Source organism: Falco punctatus (assembly GCF_963210335.1).
Source record: "Falco punctatus genome assembly, chromosome: 10".
NCBI lineage: Eukaryota > Metazoa > Chordata > Aves > Falconiformes > Falconidae > Falco > Falco punctatus.
In genome coordinates, this window is record NC_137590.1 from 31,938,462 (window position 1) to 31,958,569 (window position 20,108).

The 20,108-nt window shown below is 38.5% G+C and overlaps 1 protein-coding gene across 12 annotated transcripts in view; it reads right to left on the minus strand.

Moving 5' to 3' along the window:
- SOX6 (SRY-box transcription factor 6) overlaps positions 1-20,108 on the minus strand; it is a 372,602-nt gene that overhangs the window by 137,626 nt on the left and 214,868 nt on the right. For all 12 annotated transcript variants that reach the window (XM_080404703.1, XM_080404708.1, XM_080404705.1 and 9 more), the window contains 2 exons: positions 9,609-9,781; positions 6,041-6,109 (listed from right to left, as the gene is read on the minus strand). In XM_080404703.1, the coding sequence (XP_080260829.1) occupies positions 6,041-6,109; positions 9,609-9,781 (242 nt within the window). The remainder of the gene's footprint in view (positions 1-6,040; positions 6,110-9,608; positions 9,782-20,108) is intronic.

Here is a 20,108-nt window from a genome sequence, read left to right on the forward strand (position 1 = left end):
TGGATCAGTTTCCATTTTTGCTAGGCAAGTTCTGAGCTGGACAGATGCTGTGACACCCCCCCCCCAGCAGAGCCCTGGGAATTCGAATCAATGGTTCAACGACAAGTTACAGGCACCTGACAGCGCTGCTCTCTGCCATGTGCACACAACGGTGTGGCAGAAGGGACTTAGACATAGATTACTGTTTTTTTGGTTTTTTTTTAATACTGAACAGTTTAAAGAAAAAAAGATACCAATGACAGCTGGGAAGCAAATCATAAGTGATCTGGAATTTAAGGGAAATGTATCCTCTCTACTGTAAATTAATAAACTGCAGCTATAGTTTATTAAGGCATCACAATAATTTACATTTTCTACTGCCATAATCTTGACTGCTTATAAATTACAGTAGTTTTACCTATTCTTTAATCCAGAAACATCATTATTAAAATGTTTGATGCAGGCTACAGTGCATCTATCATTACTTGTAAAAGTTAATTAGATTAGATAAAAGAAATAATTAGATTTGCATTTTTATCCTGGTTTTAAACTTCCAAAGAAGATCACAACAGTGTGCCTGTGGGCAATTAAAAACAGCATACAGCAGTGAAATATAAAGGCAAAAAAGGTCTGTTTTTCCTGGCTAATTCATGATTGAAGATACAATTACAAAATATTTTAAGGGTTTGCTGAAGCTGGGGGCTATTCCTAGACTTCTAAGCTTTGTTTATAACTCTCGCTCTCTTTCAAGGGAGTATCTGATCTGCGTACCCTGCCAATAGAAGTATCAAATTGCTTTCAATGGCTTTATTTGGTCCTGTTCAGAGCTTGCTGGAAGGGGATCAGTTTCACGATCAATAAAAAAAAAAATTAAAAAAAAAAAAGAAGAAAAGAAAAAAAGGTGGGGGAGAATATTCCCTAGTGCCAGAACAGTAACATATAAATCGCTTTTTGCTTGTCAATGCTAAATACAGTTTACAAAGCGGGACAACCTCAGAGAGTATAACTGAAGTGACAATAACTAGATTCCAGCTTGTGCCTTTTCAGCGAGCTCGCTGTGAGGAGCTTAACCTGTCTCCAAAAGGCAATAAATGAAAGGTTCGGCTCTTAAAATTGGAGGTCAGTTACATACTTAATGATGAAGCATATCTTTAAATCTATTTCTACTATTATTATCCTAGCAAAAAATTAATTAACCAGGTCAGGGAGGCTATGAAGGCTAATGTGGAATGTAATTATTCCTGATCTTTAGACATGTACTTCACATAAAGAGATAGTCCTTATTCAGCTCACCAGGTATCTGAACTGTCAGTAGTTAATCATAGATAAGAAGAGTCATTGGTTCAGCCTCTTAAGTTTTAAGTATGATTCAAATGATTCCTATTCAAGGACAGTTTAAATAGTTGTAATTTTTATGTTACTATCCTTTTGTTTGTTTACTATCACAGTAATCGTGTTCACTCTTTTTGACTGAAACAGAAAAGGCAAGAACATTAATATGAAAATACAAAACCATGAATGTATAGTTTAAAACTAGAAATAAAATTACTCTTAGGAATAATTTCTAATGGCTGAATTAAAACAGAAAGCTGAGGAGAGCAGAGGAAGCCAGTTTTTCTATGAGTGGAAATCATACTGATTCAAACAGAAAACAAAATGCTCTGCAATAGCACGGAGCATTGTACAGAGGCATAAGGTGATGGGAAATGGATGAAAGCAGTTTGGATCAGCTGGCACTGTAACACCCATTGCAAGTTTTTGCAGAAAAGCTGAACCACCAGTGTCCCTTTTGAAGATTTCAGCCACTACTTCGGACTCGCCCTAACGAAGCCTGCCCACCAGTGGAGGGAAATCCTCCAACTTTCATCCCTCAAATCCACACATACACCCTGGAGGGAAATCCTGGAGCAACGTGCTCCAAGCATCAGTGGTATCCAAATCCTCCTTCAGCTGGACACAGTGGGGTCAAAAGCAGTCCCCAAGCCTCACTCTGAAAGGACTGAGTTCTGGCAGGGAGGCACCGAATTCCAGAGGTTTCAGGGCCTCAACTGCTTCCCAAGGTTGGAACCATTCTAGGGATGCAAGCCCTCCTTTCTTCCAGGGTAGTCTTACCCTCATGATGTACCACCACATTGCTCCTTTAAACAGGTTTTTCCCTTATCCCTAGAGGTTTTTGCTTTCACAGCATAGGCTAAAAGATGTCCATGAAATACTCTCATTTTGCCCTTTCTACTTCAAGAAGTCTTTTTATTAAACAAAAAAAGAAAGTTCATTTTAAAAAAATGCATCAACCTGGAGACCGATCTGTGAGCTCTTACTTGCCCTACAGTATTTTTTCAACTTTATTTCCACTAAAAGCAACGATTTCTCTGCACAGTTTTGCAGAATGAAGGACTTCATTTGGCATGCTAGATTTCCTCCCATTTCTGTGGACTCTGCTGTAGAAGAGTTTATGAACATTATGAACATTTGAGCTGAACAGTAATAATACACTGCTTTTATCTGAACTTTTTCATTTAAGATTCTCAAAACATTAACTTGAATTGAGGAACAGGAAACAATTTGCCAAATTTCAGATAATCAGAGACAGAACTAAGAACAACTCCAGATTCCCACTCGCTTTAGCCAACAGATAAAACTGCTTTCCCCAACGCAAACACCCTGAAAGTAACATTAGCTTCACTTAGAAAACATGAGACGATTATGCAGAACATTTAATGACCTCAGAACTCTTGAAATACCTATGTTGTTTTCATATGGTAAGCCTAGCTAATATCCTCTTTGCTCACAGTTTGTTGACAATGTTTTGGACGCATAACAAGCCTGGAGGACGGTGCTCCAGTAAATGGTCTTAAAAATAAAACAGAACAAAACAAAACCCAACTAATTTAAAGAAGATGTTAAAATTATGAAACAAACAAATAATATACAACACAAAGTAAATAATAAATACCAAATAATGACATTTTTTCAGTAAATTAACCTAGTAGGTGTCCAGGGAAAGATGTGTTTGATTTAATATGGATTATCTACACTTTTAGCCCCATCTAAAGACATTTCTAATTGTTTAAATAGTTAAATAAACTGGATGCACTTATTCACAGAAATTACTGTTTAAGAATTAACGCTGTACCTCAGAAGATGACAGTGGTACACTGTGTACCTCCTGATGAAAACATTGCCTCAGCAATGCCCCACTCCTCCTTCCTGAAGAACATACAGTGCTCAGTTCGAGTAGCTGTGCCATGAATAGGCCCATGCCGAGATGGAACTGGCACCTGTGCTACTCACATTTTGTAATCTCTTCAAAAGGGGAGTGTCAGGGAAAATTACTATTGTTTTTCCATGCATACAAAGTATAGATAAGGATCCATGCCATTTTATGGAAGTAATGGCTGTTTCCTGAAATGGTTTGCTCAAGAGCATCTTTAAACAAATGCACCTCCTGAATAAAATCGAGTAAGTTATTGGAAACACAGTTCCGAATTCTACCAAGCCCCAAAAATAAATTGAGAATGCAAACATTTATTAGAAAATTGTTCTTTCTCCTCAAGCCACGGCGCACGCAATTCACATCTCACTGCAGATCCATATGCTATAGGCATCAGCATGCGTATCCTTTCTAGTTAATGGAGAGAAACAGCCATTTTAGGCAACAATTAATCTGACATGTTTTAAACATCTACTTTAGGAAAAGATGAATTGCATCCTAAAACTATTAACTCTGCTTCTCTGTTCACTGTAAAAATAATCTGGATAATGAATTGAGACAGAGCCTACACTGGAGTTACCTACTTTTGATATGATGAACCCCACCCAGAGTCACGGGTGTGACCAGTATCGGTATTGAAGTTTCCCGGGAAGACGCTGGGAAGGGACCTGGGAGAACCGGCACAGCACTGCATCTCTCGTCTGCCTCCTGGTTTCCCTCCATCCCACCTATAGCCCTTAGGGAGCTACACCTCTCAACAACGTGCACCGCTTGTAATCATCTCAATACCAACAGACTCCATCACCAACCACAGAGGCAACTAAGCAACCAACATCTCTCTCCAGCAACTCCTGGCTAGCAAACCCGCTACAGAATTAAGGAGGAACAAATAAACAAAGAACAACCCCTTGGCTCACAAGCAAATGGACTACGTAAGCTGGTGTTTAGCCTAGGAAACAATCTCCTAACAATCTCCTAAAAAAAAGTTTTTTTTTTTAGTAATCTCCTCTTGAGATCAATGTATGTTTGAAATGGCATCTGCCCAACATGCCCAGTGCTTCATGCTGGAGCCTATGGGCTCCAGTATTCCTTGGCAACATTCCAGTATTCCTTGGGCAATAGTTGATGCCCACTACCAATCTGGCTAACCAGCTGGGAGAGGAAACAGTCCTCACTGCCTCCAACACCCTGATTAGATTCATGTAAATATAAAGACACATAAAGAGGCCAAACTGCTGAGGAACTATGGAATAAGAGTAGCTTATATTGGCAAGAATTTTGAACAAATGTAGGGAAGGATCATCAAGAAATAATTTAGCTCACATGAACAGAATAAGCACTAAAACACTTCTTTGCATATATGTCTAGGAAAGGATGGAAAGAAATCTTGTGGGGGGTTCAGCACTATGTCAGAGAACGTTATGAGTGAACAAGAAAATTAACGTGCAACCTATTCTAAGGCCTCATTTTGCCGGAGTTGGTGGAAGAGTAAACCTACTGGAAAGTATTGAGTGAACTGAAACACAAAGTACCTCCAAAATTTTTACTACAGAGGGGATACTTCCAGTAAAATATACCCACATTCTCCAAACAGGAACAAAAATGACCTGGTCATGAGTACTCTTTCTGGCCTAATTTTTAAATGAATTTAAAAATTTAAACATTTGTCATGCAAATAACTGCTCTGTTTAGCAGACTCAGCTATGGTTGAGTCTTAACTATTATGCCAAGTAAAGACTTTTTTATACCATGCTTTGCTTTTTGAAGTCAGACTTGTTAATAACACTTAGAGAAGATGGTGATTTTTTCCTTTTTCTATTCTTATCTCTCTTTCATCCTTTACATACACCTAATATGAACACAGTCTTCTGATAGGCAATGAAAATAATGGTGTTTTAAAATTCAATTGTGTCTCTCATCCCAGATATCAACACATTTATATATGTTAATCAAATTCCTTAAAGTGTAACTGAAACTGCATTACAATATTTGCAAAAGCATTGACAAGTATTTATTTGGGATGAGGGAAGGAAAAACTTCATTTTTGGCATCTTGTAACATGGCAATTAGCAGATTAAAGGATAAACCCAATAGTCCAAGCTTCTAAGAAATGACTGGCAGCACAATCATCTGCCAGACCAAAACGAAATATTTAAATTAAAGAACAGGCCCAGCGAAATGCGTTCAGACAAAGTAGGGAGCAGAGGAGGAAACAGAGTCACACCAACAATGCCACTATCAACATGGCACTCCCTACCCCCCACACTGTTGCACACAATTAAACCGGGTTCTGCGTACAAGTACAGATAATCGAAAACCTCCAGAACGCTTCCAGCTCCACAAAGGCACAGTTACCCCAGAGGTACACAGGACACATATACCTGTGGGTCTTTCTACATGAGCAGGCTGGTCCCAGGGACGTAGCATTGTCTCAGTGTCTATTACCCTATTCTATAGCTGTTTGCTTTAGTTAATGAAATGGAAAACATTCTTCTAACCTTCTTATAAAGCCCATTTTGCATTTGTAGAATAAGGAATTCTATAAACAATGGTTAAGACTCTGCTTTTACTTCAGACAACTCAAACTGATTGCAGATTTCAGAATTAAATGACAAGATTTAAGAAATAGTTCATAACTTTCAGAAGAAAGCTCTACTTATGAAAGAAAAGCAGAAGCCCTTTCCACCAAAAAGGTGCCTGACAATAATTTTCTAAGACGCAAAGACCCTCCAAAAAGAGCATCTTTACTGAGGCTTGTTAGTAAAGCATGTGGCTGCTTTATTTTAGATCCTTCTCTCTCCATAAATGGAATTTAAGTATAATCAGAAGAGAGCAATAAAACACACTGACCTGAATTTGCTGCTGCAGTAGATTGATTTTGTGCTGCTGTTGCAGAAGTTGCTGCTGTTGTCTTGCAATCTATTAGAAATAAAATTTCCATTAAATTAAAACAGTAATATTGAAACTGCAATATTTTTGAGTGAAAAACATCTTATTAGTTATTCTTTATTTTACTTTTATTAAGCATCATCTATATTTTAGAAAAAAATGAAGGATATTTTAGAGGTATCTGTATATGTGACATAAACATTTTAAATTTAAATGCAACATAAAAATCTAGTTAGCCAGTAAGAAATATGTATTTTAAGCACTTAGGCCTCAACTCTGCATAGCATAGAAACATGGGTTTAGCTGTGCACGTGAATAATCTCATCACTATTCAACAAAGCATTTAAGCCTGTGGTGATCTTTGACTATTATGCATTACTGTTAGCTACAATGGGAATGAAACACATGCTTAAAATTAAGTGCTTTGCTGAATGGGGATGGGATTACTCAGGTGCTTAAGGTTAAACACACATTTTCCTGCTTTGCTGAACTGGAGCCTTAGCTCGTATTTATAGATGTTTCACTATTCAGCACAAGCTCCTAGGGCAAGCTTCTCTAACTTCATTCACAATGAGCAGCACATTACTTCTCTTGTAAATCTTGGAGTCTTCCTTGGAACTACTCAGGGAAGTAGGATCTCATTCTGTGTGAAAGCAGTACCTGACACTCAGTAACAGCCTCCACACAGCCCTGCTCATTTGGTAGATTCAGTAAAGGATCTGGAGGGTAAAGGTTCACTTTGTCCCTTCTCTAATATAGGTGGAGGGAAGCAAGTGTTCAGGGCAGAGAACACCGAGACACAAATGAGAGACGATCTGCCGCAGCCACCCTGCTCCCCAGTTCCCACAAACATCCAAAACCAGCATGCAAGAGCAGCAGGGAAAAAGGCTCATGCCCTGAGAGCTCCCTGCGATGGGTAACACAGGCTGCAGCTATTGGGGACAAGCCGCAGGGAGCTGGGGGAGCAACTGGACTTCTGCTTTAGATGGGTATCTGTGCAGCAGGCTGAAACAAGGACAAGATTTGTGTTTCCTGAAAATCCTGGCCTCAGCACTTCTGCTACCTTCATTTCTTAAGTATAATTTCCCCTCCTATAAATATTTATCTAGAGCAGAGGAACCACATAAAACAGCAAGAAGCTGGTGACAAAAGATAGTTTGGTAACTCAAATCCACTGTTCCGGTTCTGGCAACAACCCTCCTGGTCTCCCTTCCCCATCTTCCGAGCATGCTTACTCTCTTATAAACAGAGAAAGCTAAGTAAAGTGGTTTTGATGATAAAAAAAAATTAAAGAAATGTAGCAAGGTTGATTTGGAAATAAACAATCACATAGTTTCAGTGCAAACTGTTCAGATTAACTCCTAAGGAATCTGCAGTTACATATTAACAGCTTGTAATTGTGTATACCAAAGATCAATCTGCCATGTCCTTAGTCTCACTTTATCACCTGGAAATAGCTGTAAATTTTTTTCACCGCTACAGTTAGAATTCACTTCTGTATGGGAAACCAACACAAAATTCATACTCTTTTAAGTCTTCCATACAGCCTCAAAGAGACAAATCGAGGTCTATGTGATTCTAGGGCTGTATCAAGGCAAAGCGCCACACAGAAAAAGCATCAGGCAACTATCATAGCCCACTACACTGATGCTTGTAACAGGGATCTGTCAAACTCCCTTTATGAGCCTGGTTTGAGTATCTCTGGACAAATGTCCCAGTAAAGCCCATAAAAATATGGTGAATGAAGACTGAGGAAGCAGGCACTAGTCTGCTAGTGAAAAAGAGAGTTCAAACAGAGCCAGCAGCCTGTGTGCCTAGGTAAGCTATGAGCAGCCCCTAGGACCTCAGGTCATCTGCTGTCAGATCAGTGGTCAGCAGTAGTGTCTATTCTTAGTTATCCAATGATAACTGTGCTATAAAGAATATTTAAAAACCTGTATGAGTGCTTGGGTTACTATTTTTAATGAGTAACACATCAATTCCATCTTAGAACTGCAGTGCTTGTCACTAAAGGTGAGCTCTGTTGGGTTTATGTCCACATTGTCCCTGCTGCTAAAATCTCAGTGAAGGTAACAGACTATCACGATATTCAGCTTCAGAAAGGAATTACTTGTAATTTCACATTGAAATCAGACACTGCATCCAGCTGCACCATGGGTCATTCTTTTCTGAGTGCTCTATCTTTTTTCACAGATACACAGGATCCTATGTCCAGAATGGCTTGGAGCCGCTGGTGACCTGGCTGCTGCTTAACATGGTGAGCTATAGCCAAGGCAGGGATGAGACCTTGGTCTATATGTGCAAAGGCACTGCTCTGCCAGAGTTCAGACTGCTTGTGCACAGCTTTTTGTACTTGCATGGACAATACAGTACCGTTTGAATAGGCATTTCCTGATGAAAACCAGTAATATACTGTGAAGCATCTAAGGGCAATGGTTCCTCTTAGAAGGAGCAGTACTGTGATAGAAAATGTACCCAATACCCCGCAATGCAATTACCGTCGCATAGTCCTGATGTATAGGCTTGACACCGTAAAGTAGGGTACACAAGCACCATGTGGCTCAAATTCTGAATTTTATTTGCCTATCGGTTGAGCTACATGCTCGCTTCATTGAGCATGACAACCTAGTTTTAAGTGTCATTTAATTTTCATTTTGAAATATAATTACAAAGTGTTCACTGTAAGATATCACTCGTCTGCAAATGTGTCAAGATTAATTTGTGCTAGCTTATTCACAAGTGTCAATAGTTAATTACTGTGTCATCTCTGGATGGCTAAATGACATTCTAACTTCTGATTTTTTACAGTGTTCCTTTATGTTATTTTCCATTAGGGGATGAGTCCATATTCCTACATGTGGGCAAATACTCAAGAACATAAAATACCAGACGTCACAACTCATTAAAATCAACAGAGCATATATTGCTGTATATATCCTATAAAATACGTTTAACTGAAAAGATAATTCTAGTAATAATGTCACATTCCTAAAAACCACACATTAATTTGGATCTGTCTGATCTAATGCCTAGGGGACTAGTATATGGGAGCACTGTTGTTACACTTTCGTGCAATAAGGAAGGGTCAGCTCTCTGAACAACTGCATCTTTAAAAAAAACCAAGGACAAAACCATGAACAAACAAATCAAACCTTACTTATAGAAGATATTTGAAGGTTTGAGGATGCTTAAGGGCTTTTGTTCAATTATTTTCTTGACAAAAAGAGAACGAGTTAAATAATGGTTGTAGTCTGGCTTATTTGTAACTCCCAAAATTGCACCTCAGTGCAAGAAACAGGAACTGTGAAATATATCAAATGCCATTTATTCTAGGAAAGAGATTATCTGAATGTTTGCACACACTTTTTTGTCTCAGGGTCCTATAATTTTTCCTCTTTCTGGAAAAAGATGTAATTTCTGAAGATATTTAAGCTCTTTTAACAAAAAAGATGAAACACCAAGCAGAACCGTGTTTATGATAAGCATTCTGCATGAAACATTTTCACAGGTTTCTTTCTTGGAGCCTCACCTGTTCTTGCTGTTGGCGAGCAAGGTCCATTTGCTGCCGTTGTTTTTCAATTTGTGAGGCTGCCAGCTTTTTCTGTTCATCATGGGCAGCCAGGAGCTGCTCCCGTAAGCTGATCAGCTGGGTGATCATAGTAGAGAGCTGTCGCTCTTTTTCTGCCAGGCTTTCTGGTGTACCTAAATGTGCAGGAAAGATGTACTGTAAATATGAGATAGACAATAGTTACCAAGCAATATTCACACAAAAAATGGCTGAATCACCAACACGCTTATTTCAAGCGGTAGCTTGAGTATATGTTTTACTAACAAATCCCAAAAGAATCTAGCACATAGCTTTACTGTGCTCTAAGCAGTGGAGGATGTAACAAAAATTGGAGCAGAAAAGATATAGAGTATTTCTTGTTTTCTGACAGGAGTAATTAACGATGCATGGGGTACAAATCCCTATATCTTTTCCATCTAAATCTGCCCAGTGTGATAAATACATTCACAGTTCATCAGACATAATTTTCCTTCACTTTAAATATTTTGTTGTTTTTTCCCCCTAGTATGTAAAAATGCTAAAAAAAATACAAAAAATTAAAAGATGCTGTCCAGTGGAAGAAGCAGTTTAATAGTTTATTGATCATTTCTCTAAAACACCCATATATTTGGTAGTTCATTTGGGTAAATGTAAGCTTTGGTTATGGAATGCATATTAAAAATGAGCTCTACTTGTCCCTAAGAGAAACGGCTAACCTGAGAAAATGGCTTAAAAATTTTCATTTAACTTCCAAAGTTTACTCTACAGAGAGCACTTAATTAATATGAAACTACGGTACATTTATTCTTCGCACTAATGATGCTTAATGGTCTGTTTAGGGGTAAATTGCATGGGTCTCCTAAGTAAAGAGTACAGGGTCCTTTTGCAAATCAATCCAAGAATATCCCATCTTACGTACAAACATATTACTCTGTCACAAGCAACAATGTCAGCTCCTGTATTTGAGCCATACACTGCATCTCCTTGTGTAAGCGTCTCAGACCCACAGCTCTAGACCAGGTAATACAATTACAGTAAGGTAGCAGTTCAGGAATACTGGAAGAGGTTTACAGTTGGAAGTGGGAAAAATGAAACAATTTTATGTTGCACAGGAGAACTGGGAGTCAGAGAAGAAGCAAACTAAATCAAGAACTAGTCAGGTCTGTAATCTGCCCCAGTGATGTGAGAAGTGGCACAAAAGAGAGGTTATTTGCATACTTCAATTCCTCCATTCACAACAGAGGACTGTGATAAAAAATCCACAGGACTTGTGAAGAGGAAGACAATGTGTGAGGAACAGGACCTGGGAGGGAATGGAGAAACTGTCACCAAAATTGTGATTCTACCTTCTTCTCAGGAGTAAGATGGATACCTTCTAGGGAAAAGAAGAAAGAGGTTGACAGGTTTCATTGGGAGAGGGAAGACAAAACGGACTCGTGCCAAGCAGGTGACAAACCCAAGATGCTCTGCTGCTTACATCATGCTATGATGAGATAAATTCTTAAAGAGAATTTCATTTGCAAAAGCAGCATACAAGAAACCCTCTGTCTGTGATTGCTTTCTGTGGAAAAAGAAACCGCATGCTTAAGTCGTTCACTCTAAACAAAGCAAACTCCCAGAATCAAAGGGTACCTGTTTTTCTGTACATTTTGAATTGCATATAACAACATAAACTACTGAAAATACTCAATTTCTTAGACACTATTAACTAACTTAGTCTTAAAAGAGCCTCCAACAAACTGATGCTCCAGTATCCTGTAATGCCATGTCTTAATTCAGTCGGCATGTGACACAGGCCTCTGCATAAGGAAAAATGAGTGACTTCTGTTGCAGCAGAAGTTTTAGGAATGGTTAGCAATTCCCTAGGTCACAAGAAGTATGATGGATGCATGAAGTCAGAGCTGAAGGATACTCTCCATTTCAAACCAACTTATTACAAAACCTTAGCATGATATGTGTGACCTAAGCAATAAAAGAGTTCTGTGCAAAAAGCTGTTTCAAAACAATAACAAAAAAAATATTTTTGAAAGTAAGCTTAGGCAGGTATGTGGCCAGGAAACTGTCTGCACTGACATACTGCCTGCCAGCAACCATCACCTTGTACTGAGCTCCACACTCCTGACATCAGTTCAATTACCTGCAACTTCAGTATAGACTTAGCTTAAACCTCTCAAACTGTACCACTCAGGCTTGAATATTTTGCACCGTGGATCAAAGATTATTTAGGTGCATTTGAATATGTTATTGTACACTGAATTTCACTTTCACGGATAAAAGACTGATAGAAGTTTTTCTACCAAAGAAAAACTCCCTTGCCCATCGTTACTAGAAGAGCTCAACCACTCCACCTACTTTAGAAAGCCAATGGGAAGGAACTTGCTGCCTCAGATGATACCTTCTTGCCATCCACTGCCACCTGGGAAACCACAGCTTGAGACTTTCACATCTGTCAAGCAGATTTTGCATTGTAACGCAGGCCCCCAATCTTACAGTCATAAAATATTTTACACACCCAAAGCAGATATTAATCTCCTGCTGCATTTACATATTATTGTGTATACTTTGTACTTGCTTCATAATATGAGTACAAAGCTACCACAAAGAGTGCCTGCTAAGGCTACAAAATTTGATTGTTTTCTTATGATTAGTTAGAACCATTTGATCTAGTGGCAGCAAATTTATAAGGTAATTTCTTTTCCTTTTTTCCCCTGAATTTTATACAATGGCAGGCAGAAGTACCCGTTCTTACTCAGGAATTCATAGTCATTGTTTTTCTTTCCTTTTCCCCCACCCCAAGAAACACATCTGTATTGAATGACCCCATTTAAAGTAGTCTACTCTTTAATTTGTACTGTGCTATGTAATCCAACAACAGAACAGAACTGATGACCACAAAATGTACACTGTGCTCCTGGAAAATAACGAGACCTCCACGAAGCTGCAAGACACCTAACCGAACGCTGCTGAAGACAAGAAAAAGCATAAGATGCAGAATGTTGTTGTACGAACACTGTGTGGGGGAGGTATAATTTAATTTTCGAGTGGAAAATCCCAACCATTATTTTACAGTTTAAATACCAATAAAAAACAACTTGCTCAGAATGCAGACCAGATTGAGCTGATCTGGCTGGGCCAAGAGAGGTCATCAGTAGCTGTGTGCCATCATCATCTGTTTTGCATCCACTTACTGCAGCAAGCAACGAGATTCCTAAACTCATTACCAGTAAATAAACTTCTGCTGCTGACTAAAAATATCTATAAATAAAATAAAAATATAGCCATCTGTAAAATGTATTTGCCATAAAAACAGATAAAACAAAAAGCTCAGTAAAAAATATACAGTAAATGTGCCAGCTACCATAAAATATTATCCATCACAGCACACTCTCTGTTCTAGTCCTATTCTCTTACTCCAAAGACAGCAGTGCATTTTTTTTTTTCCATGGGGTCTTCCTTATCCCCCAAACACATCTGTCTTGAGTTTCTCTCAGATTTGTCAGGTGGATCAGTGCTCCCCAGGGCCTGCTCCATCCAAAGTATTTTAATTTGACTAAACACCTGATTTATTTTATCTCTCCGATGAGAAAGGCAGTTTGTCTTAATAGAGCCTGTCAGCCTATAGTCCCATTCACAGCAATTTACAGGCAGCCAGGGATGCTGGAAAAGAAGAGTGCTGTGATTCTGTATTTTATCCTCCTCCAGAAAGCACCTAAAAGCAGCTATTCACTGCTACTGCATGTGGCATTTTAGAACTGAATTAGCTTTTTATTCAAGTAACTACACTTGTTGTGAATAGCTTATCTGTAAAATTGCTACATTCACTACTGATTTTATTAACCTTTGGCTCTATCACAAAATGGTCTTCAGTTAGGAAAGACCTTTAAAATTGACACATTTTTCTTAGGGGCCTTTATTTCAGTGACTTCAGATATTCTGAATTTGATCCATTGACTCCCTTTACCGGCAGTATTTAAAATTTTGAATGTTGGTGGGAAGTCGGTAGTGTTTAAGGACTTCTTTTTAAAATGAAAATGTAACAGTTAGTCTCATCAAAAGTTCAGAAAAAAGTTATTATTTTTGATAGCCCTTTGCTTGTGTATTCTTGTCTTTGTGATTATAATCACAAGCTGAAAAATAATTTGGTTGTAGCAATATTTTATTTTTTCCTTGTGTGCTTATAGTTTTACCCTTCATTTTTGTATGGATTCGAGCACAAATTGAGCTAAAATGGTCAGACTGAACAGAACTAAGGCATCAAAGAGAACTTTTGAGAAATTCTGGTCATAGGTCAATCTAACCAGGAGCGAGAAAATAAAAAGTAGCTATAAATCTGCTGAAAAAAAGAGAGAAGAGTTCAACTTCTGGTCTAAAATTACATTTAGAAAGAATTCTGTTTGTGGCAAAACCCTACCTTTTAAAACTGATCGCAATACTACATGATTTTGGGTACACAATGCAATAGAATCATCATCATATTTCTCACCATATTTAAGCAAAATCATAAACATCACCTTGCACTTTATCTACCCAATTTTCTTTAAGCATTGAAAAAAAAAAAAAAAGAAAGATTAAAACTCTAATAATTTGGAAGTATAGATACATAATATAACTATAGTTCCCATCATCAAGCTCTGATTTACCACCTTAGAACACTTCTATTACCTCTTACTACATATTCAGTCTATATACAGATGTAGCTGCATGTCAACAAACACAGGAGGCTTTTCAATGTTAAATTTAGAAATGTCCTTGTGGCAAGTTGTCATGAGATAGAGGCAGAGTAATAACTGCTGGTAAGGGAAAAAAATAAGCAGGAATAACAGAAAATAGACTTCTAGACTTACATAGTGTAATTTAAACTAATCTCTTTGACACTCAGCCGAAGAAAACAACATAAAACCACATACTCTATCGAGTAAATAAAAGACAAAATACTGGAGTCATAAATAAGCCAAAAATTTATAGGTGTGATGCAAAGCTTGCCAAAGCAGGATTCTCAGCCATGACAAAAAGTTACTGTGGTTCTTGACTGCGCTTGCCTTAGTTTCCCAACACATACACAAAGTAAAACACTACCAGTCAGAGGGGTTTATGCCTGGTTAGTTAATACTCCTGAAGTGCTTTGAGATCCTTGCATGGAATCTCTACACAGCTGCAGAGTATTATTGGTTCTCTTGAATTCTGTGATTGCTGTAAAGCATGACAAATATCATCCTTGTTTATGCACTGCATCTAAACTAACTTTTGCCCCATGTACTTACAGGAAATACAAATTAATAAATCACAAATGATTACTCCTGTTACATTTTTAGAATAAACACATAGTGTGACTTTTATGAAATCAAGAGACAGTAATGCAAGAAAGCGTGGACTTTGCCAGAAGTTAAGGGCTTGAAATCACATAACTGTGGTTCCAAAGTATCATCAACCGAAGCAATTCAACCAACAATCAGAAATGATTTTGAAACAAGTTAAGCAATTTCAGCTTTAAAAAGAAAAACCACCAGCCTTTATGAATCAATGCCTCTGTTAGTTCTTTCTTTTTTTTTTTTTTTTTTTTTTTTTTTAATGGGCATTGTTTGAAAAGAAAGCAAAAACACAATGCTAGACATAAAAGAAAGTGTATTTGATCTTAGCTGCCCAGAGACAACCTGGTTAAACCGTTCTGTCTGACACGGCAGCCTGCAGCACACATCAGATGGGTTGTGATGTCTCTACTTCACAGGCTCTGTCCAGCGTTTAGCATTTACCCTTTTTTGATTGGGTCACCTTTCAAATGCCACAAAATAGGGCAGCAAAAGTCAACAAAAATAAACAGGAAAAACAGAAGAAAGTAACAAACTAATGGACGGGCTTCGGAGATAAAAGTCACTTTGTGAGGGCTGCCTGGCTAAGGAGCCCCCTTGCCATTGCTATAGCATCTAATTTGAGTTCTAACTCCAGCAGCAGTTTAAAAAGCTTTCCACTCTAAAGAGCCCCAAGTGCATCATAAAGATAAAGCATTTCAGTAGAAAACAGCCACAAAGACCTCTATTATCTTATCAGTCTTTGGTTACAACAGCTGAACCAATATGACTAAGTTCTGAATGACTTTTTTTCTCCCATTTCTTTTTATAACACTAGAATACTGGAATTTCTTTATTTCATGATCAGTTAGCAATTGTTGATGTTTCCATATGCTACTGTCCAGTCTTAGTCAATAAAAAGTTTTATAAATGCTTCCATTGTGCTTTGTAGCATCCCAGTGCGGGAGGCAGCACAGCAAACGTCCAGCATGCAAACCAGACTGGAGAGCCTGTCTTGTGAAGGTGTGAGATTCCCCCCTGCTTTATGTCTCCAAATTATTCTATGTTTTAAGCTTTGAGCAAGGAAAAAATAATGCCCTATGTCCATAAACAGTAACAGGAATTAATATTAGGACTACTCAAAACATTGTGTAGAGAAAAATCTGTTTGGCAGCTTTAGAAGAAAAAAAAAAAAAAGGCTTAAGTTAGCTATGCTTATGAGAAGGATGAAAACGTTTTACTGACAAACTCAGGATTCATCCTAGTTTCACAGACACTAGACCTCAGCTGCTTAAGCAATTGCTTAGGTGGACGCAATAAGAAACTGAGACGATTCACAGAACATGAGAGCTTTGATACAGCCCTAAGCTTACCATGGGCCAGGCTGCCTTTCCCAGATTAGCCGTATGTGGCAGCTAGCAGAGTGAAAATGGAATTATGTCAGCAAGGTCCTGATGACCCATTTCATTATGGTCACAGGCAGGTGAGGGAGGGGGCAGGGACCCCAGCGGCAGGGCTGCACCTCCCCAGCAAAGCCCCCTCCCCACGCTGCATGGCTGACGGCAGACGGCAGGGTCCTGCACCCACTGCCACCTAGTTTGGATCATACCAAGGCTTTCATCCAGCACGCGCATACACCTGGCCTGACGGGGGGAGCGCACAGGGGTGCAGGAGAGCGATGCAAATCCAGATCTTCCCTGACACCAAGCTGGGACAGAGATCGGCATCCCTGGGCAGAAGTGCCCTCACAGGCCCTCGCTTTACCATTGCACATGGGAGTGCACACATTCAACTGTTTGACTATTTAAAGTGTTGCACTCCATTGTTTTTTTCCCGTCTCAAAAGAATTCGAAGGCTTTATCCCTCCTTCAGACTTCACAAATCACAGAAAAGTTTATTTTCATTAAGAGCAAATAAGTCACCAGAATGCATACAGGAATCCAGCTGAGAGTTTCCCCCTAAAGCTTTGCCATCAGCTGATGACAACTGAGGCAGGCTCCCCAGCCTCAGCATTCCTCAGCGAACGCTCGTACCTTCGCGTTGCCCCTGCAGACAACCACCTCTGCTGAGACAGGGGTTCTTTTGTGGCCTTTAAAGTTTTTTTGATCTTATGTGGTTTTGTTCTTGTGTTGTTTCTCAGCAATTCTCAAGTGTTTCCCGAGGAACATCTTATATTCAGAAGTTTTCTTCCTTGACTGTTTTTCACATTTCTAATCCAAGCAAACCAATATATTCAAAAGGAAAACACTGCAATGACTGGATCAACATAGATCGTACACATGTTACTACCAAACACCTCCAAAACCGTGAAAGCAGTCTGCTAGGCAAGGGGTTGGATTGAGGAGTGCCTGGTCCGCTCATGGAGCAGCACAATGATATGCTGCACCATTTGTAGGGATGTGGTGAACTCACAGTTGCGTCCTAAAATGTAATCCATGTCAGGAATGCAGGAAAGAATGTGATGTTAGCCAGATCTCCAGCCTCCCCCTCCTCTAAACCAGCATCCAGCAAAAAGCAGAATTCCAACAAATCTCTCTACTTATAAAGACTCCTTGCTTTCTTTCACGCACATGAAAGGGAGAAATCTTAAATAAACCTTGAAGGACTTTAAAAATGTTTAGAGATTTTGTTACTATCTCATACGTACAATTCCACTTTATTATTGTTTGTTATTTAAAAAATGAAAAAAAAAAACAACAAAACCAAACAACAAAAAAAACCCCAAACTTTAGCTAGTTTGTTAGAATTACTCTCAAATTCCAGAAGGACTTGTCACCTCACATTCTAAATAATACTAGAAGTACATGTTAGGTGTTAATTCAAGTACGTATTTAGTGTTAGTTCATACATGTGCATGTGGAAGAAAGACGACAATTTTTGGAAAAAGTTATTCGTAGGGTTTTTCAGTAGCAAGTAGAGATTTGGTTATGAATGCTTCAGTGGTTTCAGTGGGTTTAGAAACGCTTCATATATACTCAATACAAGTTGTTCAAACTCTGTGTGGAAAAAATCTGATAATACTGGAAATAGACAGGAAAATACGTATTACACATTGCAGCTAAAAACTCGGAGCCAACCTGTTCTTGCCTGATTAGAATATAATGATACAGCAGAGGCCACAGGCTGTGAGTAATCCATACAGCAATACAAACACTAAAATATGATGTAAAGAGAAAGAAAAATGAATATTTTCATTTTTTTAACCGAGAAGACTATAGCCCAGGGCATAGCACACCAAAAAAAAAATGAACACGGTGGTGTTATATAGAGAGCAAAACTTGTATTATTAATATTATTATTGACTCTAATGCTCAATTCCAATGCTTTTAAAGTAAAAAAAAAATCACAAACAAGAAAGGAGAAAAGATAGTCCATCCATTTAAGGTACTCGCTCATGACTTGAGAGCGCTGAAAAAATTCCCTGACCTTCAGTTTCAGTTTTTCCCATTTAAATACAGATGAGAGTACTTCCCTAGATCAGGGAGGGGGAAGGGGAGGAGGTAGTGCTGACAATAGGAACAGTAAAGGTTCCAAACTGTGTTTGTGGGCCATATAACAGAAGGAAAGAGTATATTAAGAAATACAGAATCTAAAGGATAAAGGAGGTGTTGGAAGTGAAAAGAACTGATAAACAGAAAGAAAAAAAATCTAATCATCATCAGTTCCCCTTCTGTAGAACCACCACACTGAGATGCCAGAAACTGTGCTGATAACGATAGCAGAAATACTTCAGCGTCACATCAGGAATAAACTTTCAGGATTGGAACCTTCTCTGTGCAAACAACCCCACACAGGGTTTTTTGTGGAAGTTAATATCTTAAGTAAAAATGGTACAAGATGGGTTCACCTTTCTTTACCAGAGGACACATATTAAGCACAAAAAAACGATCGCAGGCCAATGTTACGTCTTCTTCAAGGAGATGAGAAAGTCATAAAAAGGGCTTTAAATCCTGTAACTTTTTGCATTTGCAAGGGCTATACAACTAACTCCAACCCAATAGCCCTATAATGCTTTACGTTCTCACACAATGAAACAGGGCTAGTCTCATAGGGAAATAGAGATGGCCAAACTTTCTGCTTCTGAAGATGGCACACAAGGATTAAATATCCGAAAAATCAAGCCCTTCAGTAACAATGATGTTTGCAGTGCTTGTGGCTTATTCATTATGCTGAAATTAACAACTGAGCAGGCCTAATTCTCTTTGCATGTTATTTAGACATACATGTGGAACCAGAAACTTCAGTAGAAATACCCTTTATTTACAGTGGTAGGAGAACTGATCCCCAAGTTCCCATAAACAGCAAGTGAAGCCAGTTGTTCACTTTTGCTATTATTCTATCTCTGAACCCGACTCAAAATACAGAGTTTCTTTCATCAGCTCTGGCTGAATTTTGTAATTGTCAGAGGACCGATAACAGACACATCAAATAGAAGTCCAAAAAACTTCATCACTGAATATTATGGAGTAACTTTGTTTTTAATGACATTCTATCTCTCAGTTTCGAAAACCCCACTATATTAGGTTTTTAGAAATGTTAGCAAAAAAGCCTAATACATGTACATATTCTATAGCACCATCCTGGGTTTAGATCTGAGGCTGCTTTGTCCTGACGGCATCACTGGACATACAAAACAGTCCATAGTATGAGAAATTTTAAAAGGACTTACTAAATTCGTGACTCTCTCCATAAGCAGCTTATAGTTTGATGTGAAAGCATAGACATGAAACTAAAACCGAGGTATTTGCACAGAGAAATACTGCCCCACCTTTCACACCAGCTTCAGAGGAATTCCAACACAACGTTTTGTCCTAAACATTATTTTGCCTTCTGGATAATTCTTTTGATATTTTTTTTTTCTCTTCTGACTCATTACTGAATGGAGTTCTGCTGCTCTAATAGCGTCACTATATCTTAATTTAGTTAAGTAATGTTTTAAGTGTTTGAACTCAATGGAAACCCCCTACCCTCCATTTCCAGAAAAGAAGAAAAATATTTGAGTTTTAGATGAACATTTGCACCTGTGCCTTGATGCAGAGGAGTGGATGGTCTGGCAGATGAATGCTAAGCCATCCCTAATGTTCCTATGAAACACTGCAGTACAAGGTGTAAGAAAGATACTCTTTTGTAGCTTCCTCTTTTAGATGTAAAATGATATTTTGTTTCACTTATATACAATCATAGGTAGCGTCTGCTT